At 40.4% G+C, this 27104-nt stretch overlaps 1 protein-coding gene across 10 annotated transcripts in view; it reads left to right on the forward strand.

The window, feature by feature from the left end:
* Window positions 1-27104, forward strand: part of Spag17 (sperm associated antigen 17) — a 246975-nt gene that overhangs the window by 148878 nt on the left and 70993 nt on the right. For 9 of the 10 annotated variants that reach the window (XR_005501147.2, XR_005501148.2, XR_005501149.2 and 6 more), the window contains 6 exons: window positions 99-228; window positions 1952-2115; window positions 4196-4352; window positions 11150-11361; window positions 13534-13678; window positions 14783-14937. Coding sequence is in view for 6 of the 10 variants with exons in the window: in XM_039103807.2 (XP_038959735.1) it covers window positions 99-228; window positions 1952-2115; window positions 4196-4352; window positions 11150-11361; window positions 13534-13678; window positions 14783-14937 (963 nt within the window). In the remaining 4 variants the exon portion in view is untranslated. Of the gene's footprint in view, window positions 1-98; window positions 229-1951; window positions 2227-4195; window positions 4353-11149; window positions 11362-13533; window positions 13679-14782; window positions 14938-27104 lie in introns of those variants that run through there. The other variant, XR_005501150.2, reaches the window with a different exon arrangement.

A 27104-nucleotide genomic window follows, 5' to 3' on the forward strand; every position in this document is an offset into this window, starting at 1 on the left:
AGAGTCTACTTACTCACAAGTTGTAATGTTTGACAAATCCTTGCTTGATTGAAATAAATGTCTCATTTAGAGAATGACCAGCATTTATTTTTGCACAGAATCACTCACAGGAAGAAGTAGAACCAGAGATTGTTATACAGGAAACACCTTATGTGCCCACCTTCCAAAACCTAAATGTATCTTGCCCCAATGGGCTCCTGCTTACCTTCATTGGGCAAGAATCTACAGGTGAGTGTTAACTAGAATGCACAGGGAATCATGGATCAAAAACCAACACAGAAAATCCCACCATTGAAAGTGGGTCTTTTCTTACTGGTTGTCCTTGTTGATAATGAGCAATGGGTAATTTTCAAGTAATGGTCAGAACAGTAATGACCATTTTCAAGCGCTTGCTGTGATGAACCACTGTCAAAGTCCTATCATGCATGTAAAAACACAAATCCTACAAGAATTGGCACTGATAATTCCATCTTATAAAATACAGATGCTGAGACTTCTGGAGGTGCAGCAATGTGCTCAAGGTCACTTGACTAGTAAAAGACACCGTTGGGAAGTCATTCTTGATCTAGTGATGATAAATTAAGCTTTCTTAATGGCTCTGCATTTCTCCTGCCTCTGCAGAGGGCCATGAGTACAGCACTTTGCTCACTGGTCTAAACAAGGAGCAGTGAGAATGTGAAGACCAAGATGCACATTAAACACTCTTTCAATCCCATAATGTCACATAGTCTGTTACTTCTGTTTCTTCTAAGCATGACTTCTTACTTATTCTGATGAATAAATAGGCACAAAAAGACCTTTTTAGTTAGCCTGGTGTGTGTGTGTGTGTGTGTGTGTGTGTGTGTGTGTGTGTGTGTGTGTGTGTGTGTGTGAGAGAGAGAGAGAGAGAGAGAGAGAGAGAGAGAGAGAGAGAGAGAGAGAAAGCTGTATCTGAGATTGAACTAGAGTCCATTCAGCAGCGAATAATGGTTCTTTTCCCCCCGTATCTAATGGTGTCGTTTTTCATTTTCTTGATGATAGCCATCTGGTTGGGGTAAGGTGGAAGCTGGGTGTAGTTTCTATTTGCACTTTTCTGGTGGCCAAGGATGTTATGGAGTTTTGTTTTTTGTTTTTGTTTTTGTCACATTTTGATTGGCCATTGTGTTTTCTTCATTTAGAAAGTATCTACTCAGCTTACTTGCCTATTTGGTTGTACTATTTGCTCCTTTAGCTATTTCTATATATCTGAATATTGAGCCTCTGTTAGGTAAACAATGACAAAGACACCCCCCTCCTGTAGATTGTCTCTTAATTCTGCTTGTCATTGCCTTGGCTGTTGCTCAAGAAATAAAACTGACAAATGGTATTGCATCAAATTGAAAAGCCATCCCATATTACTTTGCTTTTAGAAGGTATTTATTGAGTGCTTTTGTTCTTGATTACCAGGGAGTAGCAGACCACGAGAGTTACCTGCCTGTGGTTAGAGATGGAGGGTTTGTGCTAATTTTGAAGGATGATGAGTAAGTTAGAGAAGATTTGAATCAAGACTCCCTAAAACTCTAAGCAAGCAGGGGATACCAGAGCATTGTCTTCCAAGGAGCAAGAACTTACTCAGAATGGCATGTCAAGAGAGAAAATAAAGTCACTAAGACACTGAAATTCTACTCCCAAATCAATTGGCCTTGACTTGTTCTGGACTCTAAAAGTATGCATATGTTCTAGGAAGGGTTACTGTTTGTTATGTTATTGAAATGCCCTCACTCACTACATTTGAGTGGAAAAGGTCATCAAAGACCCAGTTTGCTAGGCCATCAGTCTTGAACGGAAGGAAACTTCCCTAGTTCTCAAACACAGACAAAAAGAATAAAAACAAAACAAAACAAAACAAAAAAGAAGATAAAATCCAAGCCCCATAGCACCACCTTACCAATAACTTTATTCTCTTTTGTTTTTTAATATCACCCTGTTGTAGATGAAGAATCTACCTGGAACCTCATGATCCGCCAGAGCTACCCCCAGAGGTTGAAGCACTATGAATTCTATAAAGCAGTGATGCCACCCACAGAGCAGGAGGCATCAAGAGTTGTCACCAGCCAGGGCACCGTTATCAAGTATATGCTGGATGGATCCACACAGGTTAAAGACTACAGTATTTAAATAACCTCCCTCACAGTGAAGTAAAAGACAGCTGGACCTTGAATAAGGAGTAAGGCTACTGCACGGAGGAGACATGCACAAACCACCAGGGTACATCAAAGTGACACGTGTAAAGGAGTGCAGTTAGAGGCAATGTAGTGTGGTTATGCTGTCTGTTAAAGCCAGAGTGCATATAATATAGATGGTGTTCTTTCTATATGATCTAAGGTTGAGACTTGATAAGTCTTCCTCTTTTTCCCTCAACTCACCTTAAAACACAAGGAGGGAAAACTCTTGAGTACTAAATCCCCAACAGTGCTAGAAAACAACAGAATATGCCACCATATAAGAAGTACTTAAAGAATTTCTAGAAAATTCAAGGAAAGTAGGTTCAGACTGATAGAGAAATAAGGACAAAGTTTAAAATATGTACAAGAGAAAAAACTCCAAAATTAGGGGGGATATTTTATAGAAAGGTGTACCTCTAGGAATTGAAAATCAGGGCAGTTCTGCAGATAAGCTCATTTTGTAGAGACTTAAAAATCAGAAGCCATATAAAACCCCCCATACCTTGGCCCACCTTCAAAAATGATCAGAGGGAAGGGCTTCAATAAGCAGGCTGTATACTACCAAGAGCCATGAGCAATTATAAGACCATGTATTTAAGAAAATAAACAACAGATTCAGTATTGTTAAATCACCTGAAAGTATATACTTGAACATAAATTTTTAAATGAGTAGAAATAATATAGCCAGAGACTCAAGTTAACAATCTAATTTTAAGAAAAATTTAGCTGCCCTGGGAACAGTGAAATAGCTCAGTAGGTCCGGGCACTTGCCTGACTACAGAGTCTAATTAGTGAGTTTGATCTCTAAAACACACATGGTGGAAGGAGGAAAGAGACTGGAAAGTTGACATCTGATCTTCATATATCTACCATGATATGTACACATACATACATATCTTCATATGTACAGAGAGAGAGAGAGAGAGAGAGAGAGAGAGAGAGAGAGAGAGGAAAGTTGATATCTGATCTTCATATATCTGCCTTGATACACACACACAGAGAGAGAGAGAGAGAGAGAGAGAGAGAGAGAGAGAGAGGAAAGTTGATATCTGATCTTCATATATCTGCCTTGATACACACACAGAGAGAGGGGGGGGTTGATATCTGATCTTCATATATCTGCCTTGATACACATAGAGAGACAGACAGACAGACAGAGACAGAGAAGCAGATAGATGGATGGATGGATGGATGGAAAGATAGAATGAAATTTTAAAATAAGTATAAAACTGCTGTGGAAAAATACAAAAGTTCTTAAAATTTTAAAAATAGTTGTGAAAAGCCAAGTGGTAGGAGGGATGACTTATAAGAGGGAAAGGAGCTAAGAGGTGTGGAAATGCGACACATGCACTAACATTCCTGGAAGAAACCAATGAGAATGAGTGGAGAGTGTAGTTTAGACAATGACATGTAAAACATACTTCCAACTCATCCTGGCCACCAAGTACCACTCTGGGTTGATGCTAATTTATCACTAAGTGTTGTCTTGCTACCTGGGACTCCACAGGTGGCCTGCAAAACTCCTGAAGAGGCCAGGAAGAATCAGGTCAGAGTCACAAGGGCAGGTGACTTACTTATCACACTCCCTGAGAGGCTGTGCGTACAGGTACCCATAGGGTATCTATACCTAGCGATGGCATCCCCTGTAGGTAGATGGTAACAGAAGTCAGACATTAAAAATATAATATATTTGAAATCGTACCTGTTGGAGAATTCTCATCTATATGATTTTCAAATTATATAAAATAAGAATGAAGAATAGAAAAAATACATTAATCCAACAAAGGGTGCGAAACAGGACAGATGTGGGTAGAAAATATGAAATCATAGTTATTGCTGTAGGTAGGTGCAAATCAACTGTCTAATGGCACGTTCTGGTACCACACATGGAGGTCTGTCTTCAGCCTTCCTGCTGTAGATTATTTCGAGCCCCAAAATGTTGGGCATAGCACTCTTTGAGGACCAGCCTCCTCTTGACTTCTGAGAATTCTGAGACCTTGATTTCCCTTCAGATTCTTTTTGCAGATGGTGCTGTGAGCAGCAGTCCTGACTCAGGTCCTGTTCATGCATCTCCTGAGACGTCTGCAAGCCCCCACAATGGAGATGTGGCAGACAACACTTCTCAGCATAAATCCGAAACAGCACCTTCTGAGATCATCACCAAGAAAGGTAACCAGCTAAATATTTTAACTTGCAGGACTTACAGGTTTCAAATGCCTCACAGGTGTTCCATATTATGATGACGCTCATTTTATTAAATGTATACCTATTCATAAGTCTATGCTAATTCTCTTTGCCAGCACAGGCTTGCTTCCTACTTCATGAATTGCCTTCTTCCCCTTTGTGGAGTAAATGATGCCCCCTTTCCCATGCATAATGAGCAGTTTCCCTGTAGATGTGCCCTCCTGCACATTAGTTACACTGCCTGGGTAGTGTTTTAGGGGTTGTTAACTGAGTAACACAAAGATTCTGAGTCAGCACCCCTGGGATGCTGTTAATTTTCCCTTCGACTTGAATAGGGCCCCTCAGAAGCACCCAAAGGCTTCGATTTAGCAACTTCCAAAGCAGAAAGGGAAAAAATGCATTCAAGAGTGTTCTCAGGAGACTCCTGACCCCAACCCTAACCTTCCTCCATTTGCATCTCATGGGCTACACCTGCCTGGGGTTCAGTGCTGCCAAAACACAGACCCCCGTTGAAGGAATCAGAGAAAGGTCTGGAAGAGCTTGAAGGGGCTCGAGACCCCATATGTACAACAATGCCAACCAACCAGAGCTTCCAGGGACTAAGCCACTACCTAAAGACTATATATGGACTGACCCTGGACTCTGACCTCATAGGTAGCAATGAATATCCTAGTAAGATCACCAGTGGAAGGGGAAGCCCTGGGTCCTGCCAAGACTGAACCCCCAGTGAACGTGATTGCTGGGGGGAGGGTGTTAATTGGGGGAGGATGGGGAGGGGAAGCTCATATAGAAGGGGAGAGGGAGAGATTAGGGGGATGTTGGCCTGGAAACCAGGAAGGGTTTCCGAATCGAAATGTAAATAAGAAATACTCAAGTTATTAAAGATTAAAAAAAAAAGCACAGAGACAATATTTTGTGCCTCTTTTTAGTCTGACTTGTGGAGTATAGGGAGTATTAGGTAGCAGTCAGTAGCATCTGCAATAATTGAAATCAAAGATTGCTGCCCTGAAGATTTCTGTTTATACCTGCCCCTCACTAGCACACTATGAGAAAGGATGCTTTCCCACACCCATGACAATACTAAATATTATTCTCTAAGTTTCACTCAGTTTGGTTAGTAAATCTTTTTACTATTTGATTAATTGTGACATTGAATGGTCAGGTGTTTAGTGAGTTTAGTTCATAGGAGCCTCCACAGGAATTATATTTTAATTTTAACACTATCTCTTCCAGCATAACAATTTTTCAAGTTTTTCAAATTCTTTAAATCTCCTTCTACATTCATTTCCAAGTCTCTATCATGTTCCTAGTTTATGTTAATCGCTGGTTCTTAATTGCTGAAATACAATTTATAACCTTATGCGTGATCAATAATTCAAACCCATGCTTGAAAACCTCGCATATCTCGTAGTTCTTCCGTACAGTGCTCTCTTTCTATTTACTGCATGAAACCTGTTAGTTGTGTTTCCCAGATGTACCTGAGGTCAGCAACCTTTTCTGTAAAGGGCAAGGTGGTAAATCTTATAGACTCGGCAGGCCATGTGTTCTCTGTCACTGGGACTCAGCAGTTCTGCTGGAGCGTGGAGTACTTTTTGATAATGCACAATTCAGTAAGCCTCAAATATGCTGTGTCCCAGTTAAAACTATTTATGAACATTGAAATTTGAATTTGATATTGTTTTCATGCATCATAAACTATGTTTAAATTCCTTTTAGTTGCTTAGAAATACGAGGTGTCATTACTTCACAGATAACACAGAACAGGCTACAAGCCTTCCTCATAGCTAGAACGCCCAGCCCTTTCCTCCTTGCCTGCTCTCAATGTCTCCACACCCCCAATTCATTCAGCTGTATTTATGTTGACTGACAGGCGAGCAGTGCCTGCTCAGTGCTGTGCTCCTTGTGCTCCTACTTGCCTTTGGTTTAAGGTAAATTTGTCTCTTTAATGGTTCTGTCCAATTTTCCTTCAGATAGTTTGATAGTGTAATTGTAAACACACCTTTAGAATTATTCTATCTTTGGGGCGAGTGTACCCTGTCATTGTTTTACAGGGTTGTTTTTTATTTTAATTGTAAGACTTCCCTCTCCTGATGTCTCTTTGCTTAGATTGCTGCGTCTCTAACCACTGTAACCTCCCGGGTATGACATTTCCACCCTCATATTCCTCTGTTTGTAGCACATGTTTAAATATGTCTCTGTGTACAGCATATAGGGGGTGTGTCGTCAGAGCTAAATTTGAAAGGTTTTCCTTTGAGAGATTTTAATTAATTCACTGAGGAGCTGACATTTCCCAAAAATCTCCTTATATTGTCCTTATCCTAAAATGGCAATTTCACTGAGTGTGCAATTCTAGACTGATGCACATTGACAGTGATCTCATGTTTTAAGGGTGGCTGTTAGTCTCATTCCTACTGCTTTAATATCATTTGTCCTTAGATCATTCCACATTGTTTATAATAGTTTCAATACAGTTAGACTGTGTATAGGCATCGTTTACTTATACAAGTACGTTAGTCATTTAACCAGTAGACAAGTGTATCTCACTGATGCTGAAAATGTCTCGATAATTATCTCTTCAAATATTACTTTCATCCACTTCTTTTTCCTCTTTTTGTAATCATAAAACATATTAGGGGTCTTTGACCCCTTTTCTATTACTTCTAAGTATTGAGGATCAGAAGACTCAGCTTCAGTCTAAATAATTGGTTCAAGTCTATCTTTGAGCTCTCCTCTAAAGAACACAGTATTTTCCATTAAAACCTCATATTAATTGGTTTAAATTGGTTTCATATTTAAACCTCATATAAATTGGTTTAAATAATTGGTTACATTTTTCCCATAAATTTTTCCTTATTTCCAACCTGCCTTCTCAGTTTTTTATTGAATTTTTTAAATTGAAATATAATTACATCACTTCCCTTTCCAACCCTCCTTTCAACCCTTTGTTCCCCCACATTCCTCTCAAATTGATGGTGTCTAGTCCTTTGATTACTGTTGATACATATATATGTAAGTGCACAAATATGTACATACAGCCATGAGTCCATTTACTATGGATAACATGTATATGATCCGTACATGATTTCAGAGCCGACCAGTTTTTATTGAAATGCCAGCAAGAGTGTTTATAGCCTTCGAAGAGACTGTTTTCCCTCACACAGTAATCAGTAGTTGTCTGTAGTTCTTTGTCTAGGGGTAGGGACTCCAAGTTATTTTTTCGATTGCTAGTATCATTGTTCATCTCCTGTTCAGACAGCCATATGGATGAGGTATCATGAGTGCAATACTTGTCTTTTCTTGGAGACAAAATCCAGATGTAGCAGACTTTTCTGTTTTCTGTATCTTAAAGTCTTGCTACCTTCTCCTTGACAATGTTTTCTATACTGTAAGTGCATGAGTTGTGTTGTAGATGTATACATTGCGGCTAGATTCCCCACAACCTACTGATCACTGTGTTATGACCTGTGGTGGTTTTCTGTAATGGCCTCTTTGCTATAAAGAGAAGCTTCTTTGGTGTTGGGTGAAAGCCACACTTATCTGTGGGTATAACAATAAGTTTTATGTTGGTCTAGTAAAGTGGTGGTAGTAAGGGTCCTTTAAGATCCATGACTTCACTAGTCCCTGGTAACTGGCTAGGTTCCAAGTACCAAGCATGAGTTTCCTCCTATTGAGTGAAACTTAAGCCCAGTGACACAGCTGTTGGTTATCACCAAGATGTGAGTGACATTGTTGCACCTTTAGTATCACTGGCCATGTTGGTCATTGTTGTAGTTCATGGGCATTATAGATAGACAGGACTATTGACTACTTCCCTCCGTTGGCAGATTGTGTAATACTTTCTGGTGATGTGTAAGCGAGAGCACAGGAAGGAAGCTTCTGGGTTATATCCATCTCAAATCTTCCAAGTCCTGTATCTGAAGTGTACCGTATCTTAAGAAGTAGGTAGGAACCTACCTGTACAAAATGTACAGGGAAACGGATGGAGCTAGAAAACAGTGAGTAAGATAACCCAGTCACAGAAAAACAAACTCTCTTTTCTGTAGCTCCAAGTCTTCAGCTGTGGGTACTCATCCTAGAGTACCAGAAACCAGGAAAGTGAAGAAGGGACCAGGGGAGAAGAGGAAAACTAGAAAGTAAATAGCAGATACAGCCGATGTAAAGAGGAAAATGAGAAAAACGGGGAGGAGGGCTCATTGGTGAGTGGACAAGGAGATCCGTACAGAGGGGAGAGGAGGGAGAGAGAACAGATGAATAATATCAAGGATGCTTGATAGGGCCTCAAGGAATCATATTACTTTATATTTACCCCAAATTATATGATTTATTTTTATGAAATTATGCCACTTGGTATGACAACGCTCCCCACAAGAGCATTCTATTATCTAACAAAGCCCCAGGAGCAGGCATGAGAAACCTCTATTGGAGTTCTTGGTCAGATTTTCCAAATAATGCAGGCTATTGCTGTAGCCCCTGCTGCTTCTCAGAGGTACGAGGTAACCTGCCTCCTCCTTGCTCGCACTTATTGGCCCCTACGCACCAGAAATCTCGCCCTGCAGACTCTATTCAGTTGGTGCCTCTGACTCCCCTCTGAAATACTTGTGTCTTGGTGCTTTTTGACTATTGCATGATAATTTTTATTTCTCATGGCTTTAACTCTAAATGCTTTGGACCAATGCAAATACAGATGCACTGCTTTAAAAACAGTTCTGTTTCAGGAAGGAAAATATCATGGATCTGATATTAACGCTAATATCAAACGATTATTCTGAGGGAGGTTTGGATTGTCACCTAGGCAATGGTCATTCTCACGTGAAGACTCACAGGAGTGCTGCTTGTGGTCATATACCACAAACATTTCCTCTTTCTCTGCTCAGCCCCAGATTGAGCACTGAACACTTACCCTGTGGGGCTGGGTTATAGCAGCAGAAAGGCTGCGTTTATTTTGCGAGTAGTTGACACTTTCTGAGAACAGCTCTTCATAATCTCAAGCTTCTGGGGGTCTTTCACATTTAACTCCTTGAGTCATCTTGGCTAGGTTCTGAATTTTGTTACTTCCTTAGTCCTTTGTTAGCCCAGTTTGAGAGGACCACCTCAGAGCAAAGCTGTGTCCAGGACAAGCTTACTTCCTGTGTCCCTGCCTCTACTCAGGCCTTGGCTCGCGCTGACTCTATCATTCAGGTATTACTTAAGAGATACTTCCAACTAACAAAAATTTACTGGCACCTTTTTGTTATTTTCTGTGGAACTCTTGGTGACTAGTTGGCGATGTTGCTGGAAATGGAACACGAGCTGTGCCTGCTCCTGTGTCTGATCTCTGCCCCGTCTTCTTCACTTTATCTCTTTGTGCCCATAATAAAGGAAGATAGTAGTTACTTCAGCATTCAGAACACGGATATGACCCTCTCTTTGTGTTCTTCCACCTCTCATCCTTTCACACCTATATTCTCCCAACTCTACTGGCACCAACATTGTGCTTATCTGTATCTTCTGCTGTCTGTAATCTCTGCTCCACTAACATTTCCTAACTATGGCTCATACTTTCTTTATGACTAATTTCCCGTATTCCTGCCAAAAACACCCAACTCATCTTTTGAGCACTCCACTGTCCCCCTTAAATGTTTCCTGTAGGAGATCCTAAGATCTATAACAGGCCATAAAAATACACTTTACTGGACCCATGCCTCCCTCTCTAGCCTCTTCTCTTGATAAAAAAATGTATTCCCTGACTAAAAGATTGCTCATTGATGCCTGCACATACCGTGCTGCCCCCCATAGCCTCTACCCTGACTCCATTATCTTTCTAGGATCCTCATGTTGGCATGAGTTTTCCATCCCTGTTGATGAAAAAACAAGAGAGAACAAGACAGGGGAAGAGAGGAAAGTAAAGAAGAGAAGAAAATAACACGATGCCAAATATTTGCTCCCTCTTGTGGGGATCTATACATGTTGTACATCTGGCACCATGCTCCACCCTGATGCTCTTCTAGAAGTGCTAACAAGTCACAAACAAATCCTGGGATAACTGGAGGGCCGAACTCACTGCATGTCTTTTCTTCAGTTCTGCCCATTTTTTGAGTCCTTGTGCATTGGACTGAGATTTGCAGTCTGACACATGAATATTTTGTGCTCTCAATCTAGAGACTCTTTTCAGAATTAACAATCCTTTACTTTCTGCTCATAATTAGTTTCTGAGTTTACCTCGTCAGTAAGGCCTGGTGCTCTACACATGTGCCCCCCAGATGTTGAAAAAGATGGAAATAGGAACATACATCTGATGGTTGTCGATGTGGTGTTCAACTGTACAAAGTCACTTCTGCTGATGAAAAGCCAGGATTTGCTTGGCTGGTTAGGGCCTCTAGATTCAGAATGGACAAAATAGAGGAGATTAAACATTTCAAAGGAGGTAGTAGATAGATTTCATATGCCAGAGAAGAGTGACACACCCAAAAGTGGAATATACACCACACAATCTGAGATTCACAAACAAATAAGGAAGATTAAACTGTTGAGAAATAAACAAAATGGCTTCCGTTCACCAGACAGTGAGCTGTACATAGGTCTATATGCCTAGAGGAAGGTAATGGCAATTCAGCTAAGGTTCAGCCCCCAAACTGACCTATTAATTCCCCAATTTTCCCTGTTAAGAAGTAATATAATTGGTAACTATTGCTTTGGGTAATATAAGTGTCTAAGGAAGTTTATACTGTGTCAGTACTTAACGAGCAATCTATAAAAGTGTTATAGCTACATTGCACTGTCTAATTGCCCATGAACATCCACAGGAAAAGGTCACAAAAATCAAACATCAACGGCAAGTAAGAGCGAAGCCCATGATACTCTCCCAGAAGTGGTTCCAACTCCTATGGAGTCCCACACTGGCACCTGGTTTACAACAACGCCTGATGGAAGGAGGATCGGCACCAAAGGCCTAGAGAAAATCACCAACTTGAAACCATTTTTATTCTTCCAGGCTACAGATCCCATCAATGGAACGGTATGACAAACTGGTGCACATCACAAACATCTAAACCATTAGAGTCCTGAAACATGTAGAAGAATGTGTGCAAAATCTTAACTTTCAAATGTTAGGCAGTAGGTGGGTGGGTTGGTGGGAAGGTAGGTAGGTAGGTAGGTAGGTAGGTAGGTAGGTAGGTAGGTAGATAGGTAAGTAGGTAGGTGGGTGGGTAGGAAGATGGATGGATGAGTAGGTCCACCTAAAATCATTGTGTGGTATTGTGGTAAGCATATTGTTTTCTGAAGTGTGTGTGTGTGTGTGTGTGTGTGTGTGTGTGTGTGTGTGTGTTGTATGTGTATAAATGAAATCATGTTAGAACAAAATACTAATTTTTGAAATCAGGGTTATGAATTTTTGTTCTTTTTCTTTCATTTATTTAAGTGATTAATTTGTTGTTGTTGCTGCTGCTGCTGCTGCTGCTGCTGCTACTGCTGGTGTTACTGCTGCTATTATGATTGAGATACTCTTGTTGCATAAGCCAGGCTAGCTTGATCTCCTGCATTAGCCTCTATAGTGCACTGCAATATTGCCTAGCTCATGGATAATTTATACTACATAAGCATAGATGTGACTGAAGTCACCTATCTCCTTGTGTTAAATATTTTTGTATATCTGTTTCATCTCTAGGAATGAGAGCCTATGTGTCCTTGTCCTTTATGATCCCCTGTACTGAATGGTCAAAATTTGTTCATATCTATGCTTTCAAAGGATCATACTCACATTAAGTAACTTAAAAACTCAACATTAGTGAGCAGCCATAGAGGGGATTTTATTTGGCCATAAAAGCAAGTGGTAAACCACTGCTATTTTAAAAGTAGTTGTTCTGTGTATGATATGAAATCACTACCCTGCCATGAGCCACGCACCTTCCACACGCCAGGCTTCCTTTGGGAGTTTTGTGTACTTAAGTCTCCACAGCACTCTATACTTTTTATTACATGATGAAAAAACAGAGCTCAGCAAGTTGACTGCTCAAAAACTCACACTTGGAGGAAGGGCGTGGGGTCGGGATTTCAAATCTACTGTTAGTGACTGAGAACTGGGCTTATTCTAATCTTTAGTGTTACCCTCAATGTTGTATGTGAAACTCTATGGCACTAGTATTTTCTAGTTTCCTTGTCTCTGGTTTTTAAACACACACTGCTGATGACAAATGTCTTCCATTCTTCTCTGTAGGCACATTCCATGGTCTAACCTACACGTTCCCTACTGCCCTTCATCAGCTGTTTGCAGAATCTAACTTCACAATCTCTGAAGTTGCCATCTGTCTTTTCTTCCTAGGACTCAATGTAACTGATCATTTGAGAAAAACCAGCCTTCATTACGCTGGTTTTTCTGTTTTTTGTTTTGTTTTGTTTTTTGTTTGTTTGTTTGTTTGTTTGTTTTTTGAGGTATTTAGTTTGGTTGGGATTTTTATTTGGGATACATCAAGTAACTGTAATTCAGCCCTGGGGTAAAATATTTACCTTAATATGAAAATTAATAGTTATTAGTTATAAGTGTTAATTCCCATCATTGATCCTATTACCACTATGTGGTTGTTGAATCACATACACAGCATGCACAGCAGGCAACTGAGTATGTGTACATGTGGGTTATCTCAGTCCAAAGGAGCTGCAGCCTCTCTGTTCCTCAGTGTCCATTACTGTGCTGATGGCCACCTTGCAGTTCCAGGGTAATCCTGCAGAGCCGGATAACACAAGGGTAACCTAATGTGACACATCACCTCAATAGTTTCCAAGAAGACAGATCCAATGGACTGTATCAGACTGGCCTCTGTTGACCCAGACCCAATTATAGATAGATAGATAGATAGATAGATAGATAGATAGATAGATAGATAGATAGATATAGAGATATAGAGATATAGAGATATAGATAGATATTGATAGAAATTGATATATTGAAATGTTCCTTGTCACTTAATACTTGAGTGACTTCGGCAGTTTTTTTCTTAACTACTATAAGCCTAAATTTAAATTCCCTCACTCCTAAAATTTAGAAAGTCTAAATTTCCTCATCTACCTCAGGAGTCACTGAAAGTAGTAGATCAAGTAGAAAACAAAATCTTCACATTCACTAAGCACAGAAATAAGCTTGCTGGGGTCTAACCATCCAGCCCAATAATAATGCTGTGCTTTACATGTTCAGGTCATGACTACTCGAGAAGACAAGGTGATCATTGTTGAGAAGAAGGACGGGACCCGGATCGTGGACCATGCCGATGGTACCAGAATCACAACCTTTTACCAAGTGTATGAAGATCATATTACTCCCCCAAATGATGAAGAAACAAGTGAGTCATATTTTTCAAGATGGTAACAAAAAGAATGTTGTAGCATGAGTCAGGTAGAAAGCTCACCACCAAAAGTATTCATAAAAATAAGTGAGCCAGCCAGGGAATACCCATGTGATACAAAGGGCAAAATATAAAAATGTTCATCAATGATAAAAGGGAAAAATAAAATTACTATACTACTAAAAGGAACACTATTTTATGATGGTAAGAGACTACATACATACATGTATACACTGAATATACACCAAATATAATCACACATTAATGTAAAATAAGCACATATACTTAATATGAATATACTGTATATAAATATACTACATATAAACACAGATGCTGTAAATACATGCACACTCACACATGCATGCATGCACACATACACACACACACACACACACACACACACACACACACACATACAATATTCTGGAGACTTCAAGTTTGGTAACAAAGACCTATTATCCCAGCTCCCAGGAGGACCAAGAGGTCAAAACCAGTTCGTACTACATATTGAAATACTCTCTCAAAAATAAAAATTGTTAGAGACTTCAAATTAATGTATATAAATGATAGATACAGTAATTATATAATTTGATAGATTAGTATATAATTTATGTAAACATAAAGTACACTAACCTCATGATGTTTATTCTTAACACATATTTATATAAAGTTATAAAATCAGTTGCATGAAAAGAATAAACCTGGCATAGACAAAAATGCCTATTTTACTTTAGATGGAGATTTTCTTCACACACATATTTTGAAACAACATGACCAAATAGGATCAAGTATCAACTGTCGTTGGTGAATATATTTAATGAATTTCAATTTTTAGCTTGAAAAACATTTTCCACTTCTTGAAATGAAACAAATACTAGCAGCATACTTAGTAAGACAGCATGCTAAGTCACATCAGAATGTAGATTCTAGAACTATTCTGAAGGATACTGACAAGGATTGCAGGCCACACTCAAACCCTGTGCAATTCTTTACAGCCAGGTCTTCCTCCACAAGGAACCCACCTGGCCAGCAGATTGGCTGAGGCTGATTGCTCACTATGTGCATCCTACCCAATCTTCTTACCTTGCCTTTTACTTGTAGCCGAAGATCCAAGGACTGTCACTAGACAGGTGAAGTGCATGCGGATAGAAAGCTCGCACTATGCCACTATTATCACGAACTGCGAGGACAGTAGCTGCTGTGCCACTTTTGGGGACGGAACATCTATTATTGCAAAGCCACAGGGATCATACCAGGTGGGTCATACCAGGTGGGTCATACAGGTGGGTCAGCTTGGTAAATGGAGAGTGACACATGTAAATGCCCCAAAGGTAACAAGTCACACTGTGCTGGGACAGTAGAAATTTCTACAATGACACCTCACTTCAATGTTGCTTCCCTCACTCACCTGAAATACTTCTCATGCCTATTCATCTCTTTATCTATTTAATATATTACCTTGCTTGTTGTGAGAAATTAGTAGCTTTATTAGGCCAAGGAGCTCCGCACACCGAGCACTGCGGTGGCAGAATCATTTCAGTAATCTGATTCACACTTATCTTCCTCTCTGTGGTCCTAGGAGGGCAGTTTGCCCAAGTGAAGCAAAGCTTCATTCTTTCAAAAGTAAAGGAAGAATTTGGCAACACACTCCTTCGCAATCTCCCTGACCTTCCCATTAAACACAACATGCTGGTGTTAGTCTTCAAAAAATTTTTCCCTGCTAGAGAAGAGACATGAGCTAAAATATCACATACCACGTTACGAGAGACAGAGAACCAAGAACCAGAATGGGATAAATTTATCTTCACTGTGGCAGTGGCAGAACTAGTTTATCATTCCCATTTCCCTGTTTATTATATTCTTCTCTCTTTTTCCATCCAGTATTAATTGGTGTGGGTCAAAATAAGAGCTGAAAAAAGAGAAAGAAAATTTAAGTGTGCATGTTCATCAGGAATGACACCTGTGCTGATTTAAATGAAAATGGTCCCTATGAGACCTTGAGGAGTAGCACTATTAGAAGGTACAGTCTTGTTGAAATAGATGTGTCACTAGGGGTAGAGTTTGAGGTTTCAGATGCTTAAACCATGCCCAGTGTGGCAGTTTGCTTCCTGCATTCTCTAGATCCAGGTATAGAATTCTCAACTGCTTGTCCTGTCTGCCTGTGTGCCTCCATACTTCCTGCCATGATGATAATAAACTAAACTTGTAAACTGTAACCCCATAAACATACAAGAAGCCTACAGAACTCCAAATAGATTGCACCAAAAAAGAAACTCCTCCCGTCACATAATAATCAAAACACCAAATGCACAAAACAAAGAAAGAATATTAAAAGAAGTAAGGGAAAGAGGTCAAGTAACATATAAAGGCAGACTTATCAGAATCACACCAGACTTCTCACCAGAGACTATGAAAGCCAGAAGATCCTGGACAGATGTCATACAGACCCTAAGAGAACACAAAGGCCAGCCCAGACTACTATATCCAGCATAATTTCCAATTAACATAGATGGAGAAACCAAGAAATTCCATGACAAAACCAAATTTACACAATGTTTTTCTACAAATCCAGCCCTACAAAGGATAATAGATGGAAAACTCCAACACAAGGATGGAAACTACACTCTAGAAAAAGCAAGAAAGTAATCTCCTTGCAATGAACCCAAATGAAGAGAGCCACACAAACATAATTCCACCTCTAACAACAAAAATAACAGGAAACAACAATCACTCTTCCTTAATAACTCTTAACATCAATAGACTCAATTCCCCAATAAAAAGACATAGACTAACAGACTGGATACGTAAAGGAGACCCAGCATTTTGTAGCATATAGGAAACATACCTCAGTGAAAAAGACAGACACTACCTCAGAATGAAAGGCTGGAAAACAATTTTCAGAGCAAATGGTATCAAGAAAAGCTGGAGTAGCCATTCTAATATTGAATAAAATCGACTTTCAACCAAAAGTTATCAAAAAAGATAAAGGAAGGACACTTCATATTCATCAAAGGAAAAATCCACCAAGATGAACTCTCAACCTGAATATCTATGCTCCAAATGCAAGGGCAGCCACATTCATAAAAGAAACCTTCCTAACGCTCAACACATTGCACCTCACACAATAACAGTGGGAGATCTCAACACCCCACTCTCACCAATGGACAGATCATGCAAACAGAAACTAAACAGGGACATAGAGAAAGTAATAGAAGTTATGAATCAAATGGACTTACAGCTATTTATAAAACATTTCATCCTAAAACAAAAGAATATACCTTCTTCTCAGCACATCATGGTACCTTCTCCAGAATTGACCGTATAATCGGTCACAAAACAGGCTTCAACAGATACAAGAAGATTAAAGTAATCCCATGCATCCTATCAGATCACCACGAACTAAAACTGGTCTTAAATAACAACAAAAACAGCAGAAACCCACGTACACATGGAAGTTGAATAATGCTCTCCTCAATAATAACCTGGTCAAGGAAGAAAGAAAGAAAGAAAGACTTTTTAGAATGAAAACACAAGATACCCAAACTTATGGGACACAATGAAAGCTGTGCTAAGAGGAAAACTCATAGCGCTGAGTGCCTGCAGAAAGAAACAGGAAAGAGCGTATGTCAGCAGCTTGACAGCACACCTAAAAGCCCTAGAACAAAAAGAAGCCAATACACCCAGGAGGAGTATAAGGCAGGAAATAATCAAACTCAGGGCTGAAATCAACCAAATAAAACAAAAGAACAATACAAAGAATCAGTTAAACCAAGAACTGGTTCTCTGAGAAAATCAACAAGACAAATAAACTCTTACCCAGACTAACCAGAGAGCACAGAGAGTGTATCCAAATTCACGAAATCAGAAATGAAATGGGAGACAAAACAACAGAATCTGAGGGAAATAAAAAAAATCATCAGATCCTACTACAAAAGCCTATATTCAACAAAACTTGAAAATCTGGATAAAATGGACAGTTTTCTATACAGATACCAGGTACCAAAGTTAAATTCGGATCAGATAAACCATCTAAACAGTCCCATAATTCTAAAGAAATAGAAGCAGTTATTAAAAGTCTCCCAACCAAAAAAAGCCCAGAACCAGACGGGTTCAGTGCACAATTCTATCAGACCTTCATAGAAGACCTCATACCAATATTATCCAAACTATTCCACAAAATTGAAACAGATGGATCACTACCGAATTCCTTCTATGAAGCCACAATTACTCTTATACCTAAACCACACAAAGACTGAACAAGGAAAGAGAACTTCAGACCAATTTCCCTTATGAATATTGATGCAAAAATACTCAATAAAATTCTTGCAAACTGAATCTAAGAGCACATCAAAACGATTGTCCATCATGATCAAGTAGGCTTCATCCCAGGGATGAAGGGATGGTTCAATATATGGAAATTCATTAAGGTAATCCTATGAAAATAAACTCAAAGAAAAAAATACAGCATGATCATTTCATTAGATGCTGTGGAAGCATTTGACAAAATTCAAAACCCCATCATTGTAAAAGTCTTGGAAAAATCAGGAATTCAAGACCCATACCTAAACATAGTAAAAGCAAAATATAGCAAACCAGTAACCAACATCAAAGTAAATGGAGAGAAACTTGAAGCAATCCCACTAAAATCAGGGACTAGACAAGGCTGCCCACTCTCTTCCTACTTATTCAATATAGTTCTTGAAGTTCTAGCCAGAGCAATCAGACTACAAAAGGAAGTCAAAGGGATACGAATTGGAAAGGAAGAAATCAAAATATCACTATTTGCGAATGATATGAAAGTATACTTTAGCGACCCCAAAAATTCCACCAGAGAACTACTAAACCTGATAAACAATTTCAGCAAAGTGGCTGGGTATAAAGTTAACTCAAATCAGTAGCCTTCCTCTACTCAAAGGATAAACAGGCTAAGTAAGAAACTAGGGAATGGCACCCATCACAATAGTCACAAATAACATAAAATACCTAGGTGTGACTCTAACCAAGCAAGTGAAAGATCTGTATGACAAGAACTTCAATTCTCCGAAAAAAGAAATTGAAGATCTCAGTAGGCGGAAAGATCTCGCATGCTCATGGATTGGCAGGATTAATATAGTAAAAATGGCCATTTTGCCAAAAGCAATCTACAGATTCAATGTAATCCCCATAAAACTTCCAACTCAATTCTTCATAGAGTTAGAGCAATTTGAAAATTCATTTGGGGGATCCCAGCCCGCAGCAGCTCTCTGCTCCCAGACCCGGTGAGAGAGAGACCCAACCGCCTGGTCAGGTGGGCACTCCTGAGGCTGCAGAGCGGAAGAGACCACCAACACTGCTCACCCCTGCCCACATCCCTGGCCCAAGAGGAAACTGTATAAGGCCTCTGGGCTCCCGTGGGGGAGGGCCCAGGAGCGGCAGGACCCCTGCCGGAGACACCACCGGACCCTGAAGGAAACAGACCGGATAAACAGTTCTCTGCACCCAAATCCCGTGGGAGGGAGAGCTAAACCTTCAGAGAGGCAGACAGGCCTGGGAAACCAGAAGAGACTGCTCCCTGCACACACATCTCGGACGCCAGAGGAAAAAGCCAAAGACCATCTGGAACCCTGGTGCACTGAAGCTCCCGGAAGGGGCTGCACAGGTCTTCCTGGTTGCTGCCGCTGCAGAGAGCCCCTGGGCAGCACCCCACGAGCGAACTTGAGCCTCGGGACCACAGGTAAGACCAAATTTTCTGCTGCAAGAAAGCTGCCTGGTGAGCTTGGGACACACGGAAGCAGAATTTCTCTAGAACCGGGCACGTTCTGTGTTTACCGGAAGTCCCACACCCGCGGATCCCGGCCCGCAGCAGCTCTCTGCTCCCAGACCCGGTGAGAGAGAGACCCAACCGCCTGGTCAGGTGGGCACTCCTGAGGCTGCAGAGCGGAAGAGACCACCAACACTGCTCACCCCTGCCCACATCCCTGGCCCAAGAGGAAACTGTATAAGGCCTCTGGGCTCCCGTGGGGGAGGGCCCAGGAGCGGCAGGACCCCTGCCGGAGACACCGCCGGACCCTGAAGGAAACAGACCGGATAAACAGTTCTCTGCACCCAAATCCCGTGGGAGGGAGAGCTAAACCTTCAGAGAGGCAGACAGGCCTGGGAAACCAGAAGAGACTGCTCCCTGCACACACATCTCAGACGCCAGAGGAAAAAGCCAAAGACCATCTGGAACCCTGGTGCACTGAAGCTCCCGGAAGGGGCGGCACAGGTCTTCCTGGTTGCTGCCGCTGCAGAGAGCCCCTGGACAGCACCCCACGAGCAAACCTGAGCCTCGGGACCACAGGTAAGACCAAATTTTCTGCTGCAAGAAAGCTGCCTGGTGAACTCAAGACACAGGCCCACAGGAACAGCTGAAGACCTGTAGAGAGGAAAAACTACACGCCCGAAAGCAGAACACTCTGTCCCCATAACTGACTGAAAGAGAGGAAAACAGGTCTACAGCACTCCTGACACACAGGCTTATAGGACAGTCTAGCCACTGTCAGAAATAGCAGAACAAAGTAACACTAGAGATAATCTGATGGCGAGAGGCAAGCGCAGGAACCCAAGCAACAGAAACCAAGACTACATGCCATCATCGGAGCCCAATTCTCCCACCAAAACAAACATGGAATATCCAAACACACCAGAAAAGCAAGATCTAGTTTCAAAATCATATTTGATCATGATGCTGGAGGACTTCAGGAAAGACCTGAACACACTTAGGGAAGCACAGGAAAACATTAATAAACAAGTAAAAGCCTACAGAGAGGAATCGCAAAAATCCCTGAAAGAATTCCAGGAAAACACAATCAAACAGTTGAAGGAATTAAAAATGGAAATAGAAGCAATCAAGAAAGAACACATGGAAACAACCCTGGATATAGAAAACCAAAAGAAGAGACAAGGAGCTGTAGATACAAGCTTCACCAACAGAATACAAGAGATGGAAGAGAGAATCTCAGGAGCAGAAGATTCCATAGAAATCATTGACTCAACTGTCAAAGATAATGTAAAGCGGAAAAAGCTACTGGTCCAAAACATACAGGAAATCCAGGACTCAATGAGAAGATCAAACCTAAGGATAATAGGTATAGAAGAGAGTGAAGACTCCCAGCTCAAAGGACCAGTAAATATCTTCAACAAAATCATAGAAGAAAACTTCCCTAACCTAAAAAAAGAGATACCCATAGACATACAGGAAGCCTACAGAACTCCAAATAGATTGGACCAGAAAAGAAACACCTCCCGTCACATAATTGTCAAAACACCAAACGCACAAAATAAAGAAAGAATATTAAAAGCAGTAAGGGAAAAAGGTCAAGTAACATATAAAGGGAGACCTATCAGAATCACACCAGACTTCTCGCCAGAAACTATGAAGGCCAGAAGATCCTGGACTGATGTTATACAGACCCTAAGAGAACACAAATGCCAGCCCAGATTACTGTATCCAGCAAAACTCTCAATTAACATTGATGGAGAAACCAAGATATTCCATGACAAAACCAAATTTACACAATATCTTTCTACAAATCCAGCACTACAAAGGATAATAAATGGTAAAGCCCAACATAAGGAGGCAAGCTATACCCTAGAAGAAGCAAGAAACTAATCGTCTTGGCAACAAAACAAAGAGAATGAAAGCACACAAACATAACCTCACATCAAATATGAATATAACGGGAAGCAATAATCACTATTCCTTAATATCTCTCAATATCAATGGCCTCAACTCCCCAATAAAAAGACATAGATTAACAAACTGGATACGCAACGAGGACCCTGCATTCTGCTGCCTACAGGAAACACACCTCAGAGACAAAGACAGACACTACCTCAGAGTGAAAGGCTGGAAAACAACTTTCCAAGCAAATGGTCAGAAGAAGCAAGCTGGAGTAGCCATTCTAATATCAAATAAAATCAATTTCCAACTAAAAGTCATCAAAAAAGATAAGGAAGGACACTTCATATTCATCAAAGGAAAAATCAACCAAGATGAACTCTCAATCCTAAATATCTATGCCCCAAATACAAGGGCACCTACATATGTAAAAGAAACCTTACTAAAGCTCAAAACACACATTGCACCTCACAAAATAATAGTGGGAGATTTCAACACCCCACTCTCATCAATGGACAGATCATGGAAACAGAAATTAAACAGTGATGTAGACAGACTAAGAGAAGTCATGAGCCAAATGGACTTAACGGATATTTATAGAACATTCTATCCTAAAGCAAAAGGATATACCTTCTTCTCAGCTCCTCATGGTACTTTCTCCAAAATTGACCATATAATTGGTCAAAAAACGGGCCTCAACAGGTACAGAAAGATAGAAATAATCCCATGCGTGCTATCGGACCACCACGGCCTAAAACTGGTCTTCAATAACAATAAGGGAAGAATGCCCACATATACGTGGAAATTGAACAATGCTCTACTCAATGATAACCTGGTCAAGGAAGAAATAAAGAAAGAAATTAAAAACTTTTTAGAATTTAACGAAAATGAAGATACAACATACTCAAACTTATGGGACACAATGAAAGCTGTGCTAAGAGGAAAACTCATAGCGCTGAGTGCCTGCAGAAAGAAACAGGAAAGAGCATATGTCAGCAGCTTGACAGCACACCTAAAAGCTCTAGAACAAAAAGAAGCAAATACACCCAGGAGGAGTAGAAGGCAGGAAATAATCAAACTCAGAGCTGAAATCAACCAAGTAGAAACAAAAAGGACCATAGAAAGAATCAACAGAACCAAAAGTTGGTTCTTTGAGAAAATCAACAAGATAGATAAACCCTTAGCCAGACTAACGAGAGGACACAGAGAGTGTGTCCAAATTAACAAAATCAGAAATGAAAAGGGAGACATAACTACAGATTCGGAGGAAATTCAAAAAATCATCAGATCTTACTATAAAAACCTATGTTCAACAAAATTTGAAAATCTTCAGGAAATGGACAATTTCCTAGACAGATACCAGGTATCGAAGTTAAATCAGGAACAGATAAACCAGTTAAACAACCCCATAACTCCTAAGGAAATAGAAGCAGTCATTAAAGGTCTCCCAACCAAAAAGAGCCCAGGTCCAGACGGGTTTAGTGCAGAATTCTATCAAACCTTCTTAGAAGACCTCATACCAATATTATCCAAACTATTCCACAAAATTGAAACAGATGGAGCCCTACCGAATTCCTTCTATGAAGCCACAATTACTCTTATACCTAAACCACACAAAGACACAACAAAGAAAGAGAACTTCAGACCAATTTCCCTTATGAATATCGACGCAAAAATACTCAATAAAATTCTGGCAAACCGAATTCAAGAGCACATCAAAACAATCATCCACCATGATCATGTAGGCTTCAACCCAGGCATGCAGGGATGGTTTAATATACGGAAAACCATCAACGTGATCCATTATATAAACAAACTGAAAGAACAGAACCACATGATCATTTCATTAGATGCTGAGAAAGCATTTGACAAAATTCAACACCCCTTCATGATAAAAGTCCTGGAAAGAATAGGAATTCAAGGCCCATACCTAAACATAGTAAAAGCCATATACAGCAAACCAGTTGCTAACATTAAACTAAATGGAGAGAAACTTGAAGCAATCCCACTAAAATCAGGGACTAGACAAGGCTGCCCACTCTCTCCCTACTTATTCAATATAGTTCTTGAAGTTCTAGCCAGAGCAATCAGACAACAAAAGGAGGTCAAGGGGATACAGATCGGAAAAGAAGAGGTCAAAATATCACTATTTGCAGATGACATGATAGTATATTTAAGTGATCCCAAAAGTTCCACCAGAGAACTACTAAAGCTGATAAACAACTTCAGCAAAGTGGCTGGGTATAAAATTAACTCAAATAAATCAGTTGCCTTCCTCTATACAAAAGAGAAACAAGCCGAGAAAGAAATTAGGGAAACGACACCCTTCATAATAGACCCAAATAATATAAAGTACCTCGGTGTGACTTTAACCAAGCAAGTAAAAGATCTGTACAATAAGAACTTCAAGACACTGAGGAAAGAAATTGAAGAAGACCTCAGAAGATGGAAAGATCTCCCATGCTCATGGATTGGCAGGATTAATATGGTAAAAATGGCCATTTTACCAAAAGCAATCTACAGATTCAATGCAATCCCCATCAAAATACCAATCCAATTCTTCAAAGAGTTAGACAGAACAATTTGCAAATTCATCTGGAATAACAAAAAACCCAGGATAGCTAAAGCTATCCTCAACAATAAAAGGACTTCAGGGGGAATCACTATCCCTGAACTCAAGCAGTATTACAGAGCAATAGTGATAAAAACTGCATGGTATTGGTACAGAGACAGACAGATAGACCAATGGAATAGAATTGAAGACCCAGAAATGAACCCACACACCTATGGTCACTTGATTTTTGACAAAGGAGCCAAAACCATCCAATGGAAAAAAGATAGTATTTTCAGCAAATGGTGCTGGTTCAACTGGAGGGCAACATGTAGAAGAATGCAGATCGATCCATCCTTATCACCCTGTACAAAGCTTAAGTCCAAGTGGATCAAGGACCTCCACATCAAACCAGACACACTCAAACTAATAGAAGAAAAACTAGGGAAGCATCTGGAACACATGGGCACTGGAAAAAATTTCCTGAACAAAACACCAATGGCTTATGCTCTAAGATCAAGAATCGACAAATGGGATCTCATAAAACTGCAAAGCTTCTGTAAGGCAAAGGACACTGTGGTTAGGACAAAACGGCAACCAACAGATTGGGAAAAGATCTTTACCAATCCTACAACAGATAGAGGCCTTATATCCAAAATATACAAAGAACTCAAGAAGTTAGACCGCAGGGAAACAAATAACCCTATTAAAAAATGGGGTTCAGAGCTAAACAAAGAATTCACAGCTGAGGAATGCCGAATGGCTGAGAAACACCTAAAGAAATGTTCAACATCTTTAGTCATAAGGGAAATGCAAATCAAAACAACCCTGAGATTTCACCTCACACCAGTGCGATTGGCTAAGATCAAAAACTCAGGTGACAGCAGATGCTGGCGAGGATGTGGAGAAAGAGGAACACTCCTCCATTGTTGGTGGGATTGCAGACTGGTAAAACCATTCTGGAAATCAGTCTGGAGGTTCCTCAGAAAATTGGACATTGAACTGCCTGATGATCCAGCTATACCTCTCTTGGGCATATACCCAAAAGATGCCTCAACATATAAAAGAGACACGTGCTCCACTATGTTCATCGCAGCCTTATTTATAATAGCCAGAAAATGGAAAGAACCCAGATGCCCTTCAACAGAGGAATGGATACAGAAAATGTGGTACATCTACACAATGGAATATTACTCAGCTATCAAAAACAACGAGTTTATGAAATTCGTAGGCAAATGGTTGGAACTGGAAAATATCATCCTGAGTGAGCTAACCCAATCACAGAAAGACATACATGGTATGCACTCATTGATAAGTGGCTATTAGCCCAAATGCTTGAATTACCCTAGATCCCTAGAACAAACGAAACTCAAGACGGATGATCAAAATGTGAATGCTTCACTCCTTCTTTAAATGAGGAAAAAGAATACCCTTGGCAGGGAAGGGAGAGGCAAAGATTAAAACAGAGACTGAAGGAACACCCATTCAGAGCCTGCCCCACATGTGGCCCATACATATACAGCCACCCAATTAGACAAGATGGATGAAGCAAAGAAGTGCAGACCGACAGGAGCCGGATGTAGATCGCTCCTGAGAGACACAGCCAGAATACAGCAAATATAGAGGCGAATGCCAGCAGCAAACCACTGAACTGAGAATAGGTCCCCTATTGAAGGAATCAGAGAAAGAACTGGAAGAGCTTGAAGGGGCTCGAGACCCCAAAAGTACAACAATGCCAAGCAACCAGAGCTTCCAGGGACTAAGCCACTACCTAAAGACTATACATGGACTGACCCTGGACTCTGACCCCATAGGTAGCAATGAATATCCTAGTAAGAGCACCAGTGGAAGGGGAAGCCCTGGGTCCTGCTAAGACTGAACCCACAGTGAACTAGTCTATGGGGGGAGGGCGGCAATGGGGGGAGGGTTGGGAGGGGAACACCCATAAGGAAGGGGAGGGGGGAGGGGGATGTTTGCCCGGAAACCGGGAAAGGGAATAACACTCGAAATGTATATAAGAAATACTCAAGTTAATAAAAAAAAAAAAAAAAAAAAAAGAAAATTCATTTGGAATAACAAAAAAACCCGGGATAGTGAAAACTATCCTCAACAATAAAAGAACTTCTGGGGGAATCACCATCCAGGACCTCAAGCAGTATTACAGAGCAATAGTCATAAAAACGGTGTGGTATTGGTACAGAGACAGACAGGTGGATCAATAAAATTGAGGAGCCAGAAATGAACCCACACACCTATTGGCATTTTTGTCTTTGACAAAAGAGCTAAAACCATCCAGTTGAGAAAAGATAGCATTTTCAACAAATGGTGCTGGTTCAACTGGAGGTCAGCATGTGGAAGAATGCAAATTGACCCATTCTTATTACCCTGTACAAAGCTTAAGTCCAAGTGGATCAAGGCCCTCCACAGAAAACCAGATGCACTCAAAATAATAGAACTAAAAGTGGGGAAGAGCTTTGAACACATGGGCACTGGGAAAAATTTCCTGAACAAAACACCAATGGCTTATGCTCTAAGATCAAGAATCGACAAATGGGATCTCATAAAACTACAAAGCTTCTGTAAGGCAAAGGACACTGTCATTAGGACAAAATGGCAACCAACATATTGGGTAAAGATCTTTACCAATCCTACATCTGATAGGGGGGCTAATATCTAATATATACAAAGAACTCAAGAAGTTAGACTCCAGAGAGCCAAATAACCCTATTAAAAAATGAGGTACAGAGCTAAACAGAATTCTCAGCTGAGGAATATTGAATGGCTGAGAAGCACCTAAAGAAATGTTTAAGATCCTTAGTCATAAGGGAAATGCAAATCAAAACAACCCTGAGATTTCACCTCACACCAGTCAGAATAGCTAAGATCAAAAACTTAGGTGACAGCAGATGCTGGTAAGGATGTGCAGAAAGAGGAACACTCCTCTATTGTTGGTGGGATTGCAAGCTGGTACAACCATTCTGGAAATCAGTCTGGAGGTTCCTCAGAAAATTGGACATTGAAGTACCTGAGGACCCAGCTATACCTCTCTTGGGCATATACCCAAAAGATGCCCCAACATATAACAAAGGCACATGCTCCACTATGTTCATAGCAGCCTTATTTATAATAGCCAGAAGCTGGAAAGAACCCAGATGCCCTTCAACAGAGGAATGGATACAGAAAATGGGATACATCTGTCTACGCAATGGAGTACTTACTATTCAGCTATCAAA

The sequence above is a fragment of the Rattus norvegicus genome, chromosome 2, assembly GCF_036323735.1.
Source record: "Rattus norvegicus strain BN/NHsdMcwi chromosome 2, GRCr8, whole genome shotgun sequence".
NCBI lineage: Eukaryota > Metazoa > Chordata > Mammalia > Rodentia > Muridae > Rattus > Rattus norvegicus.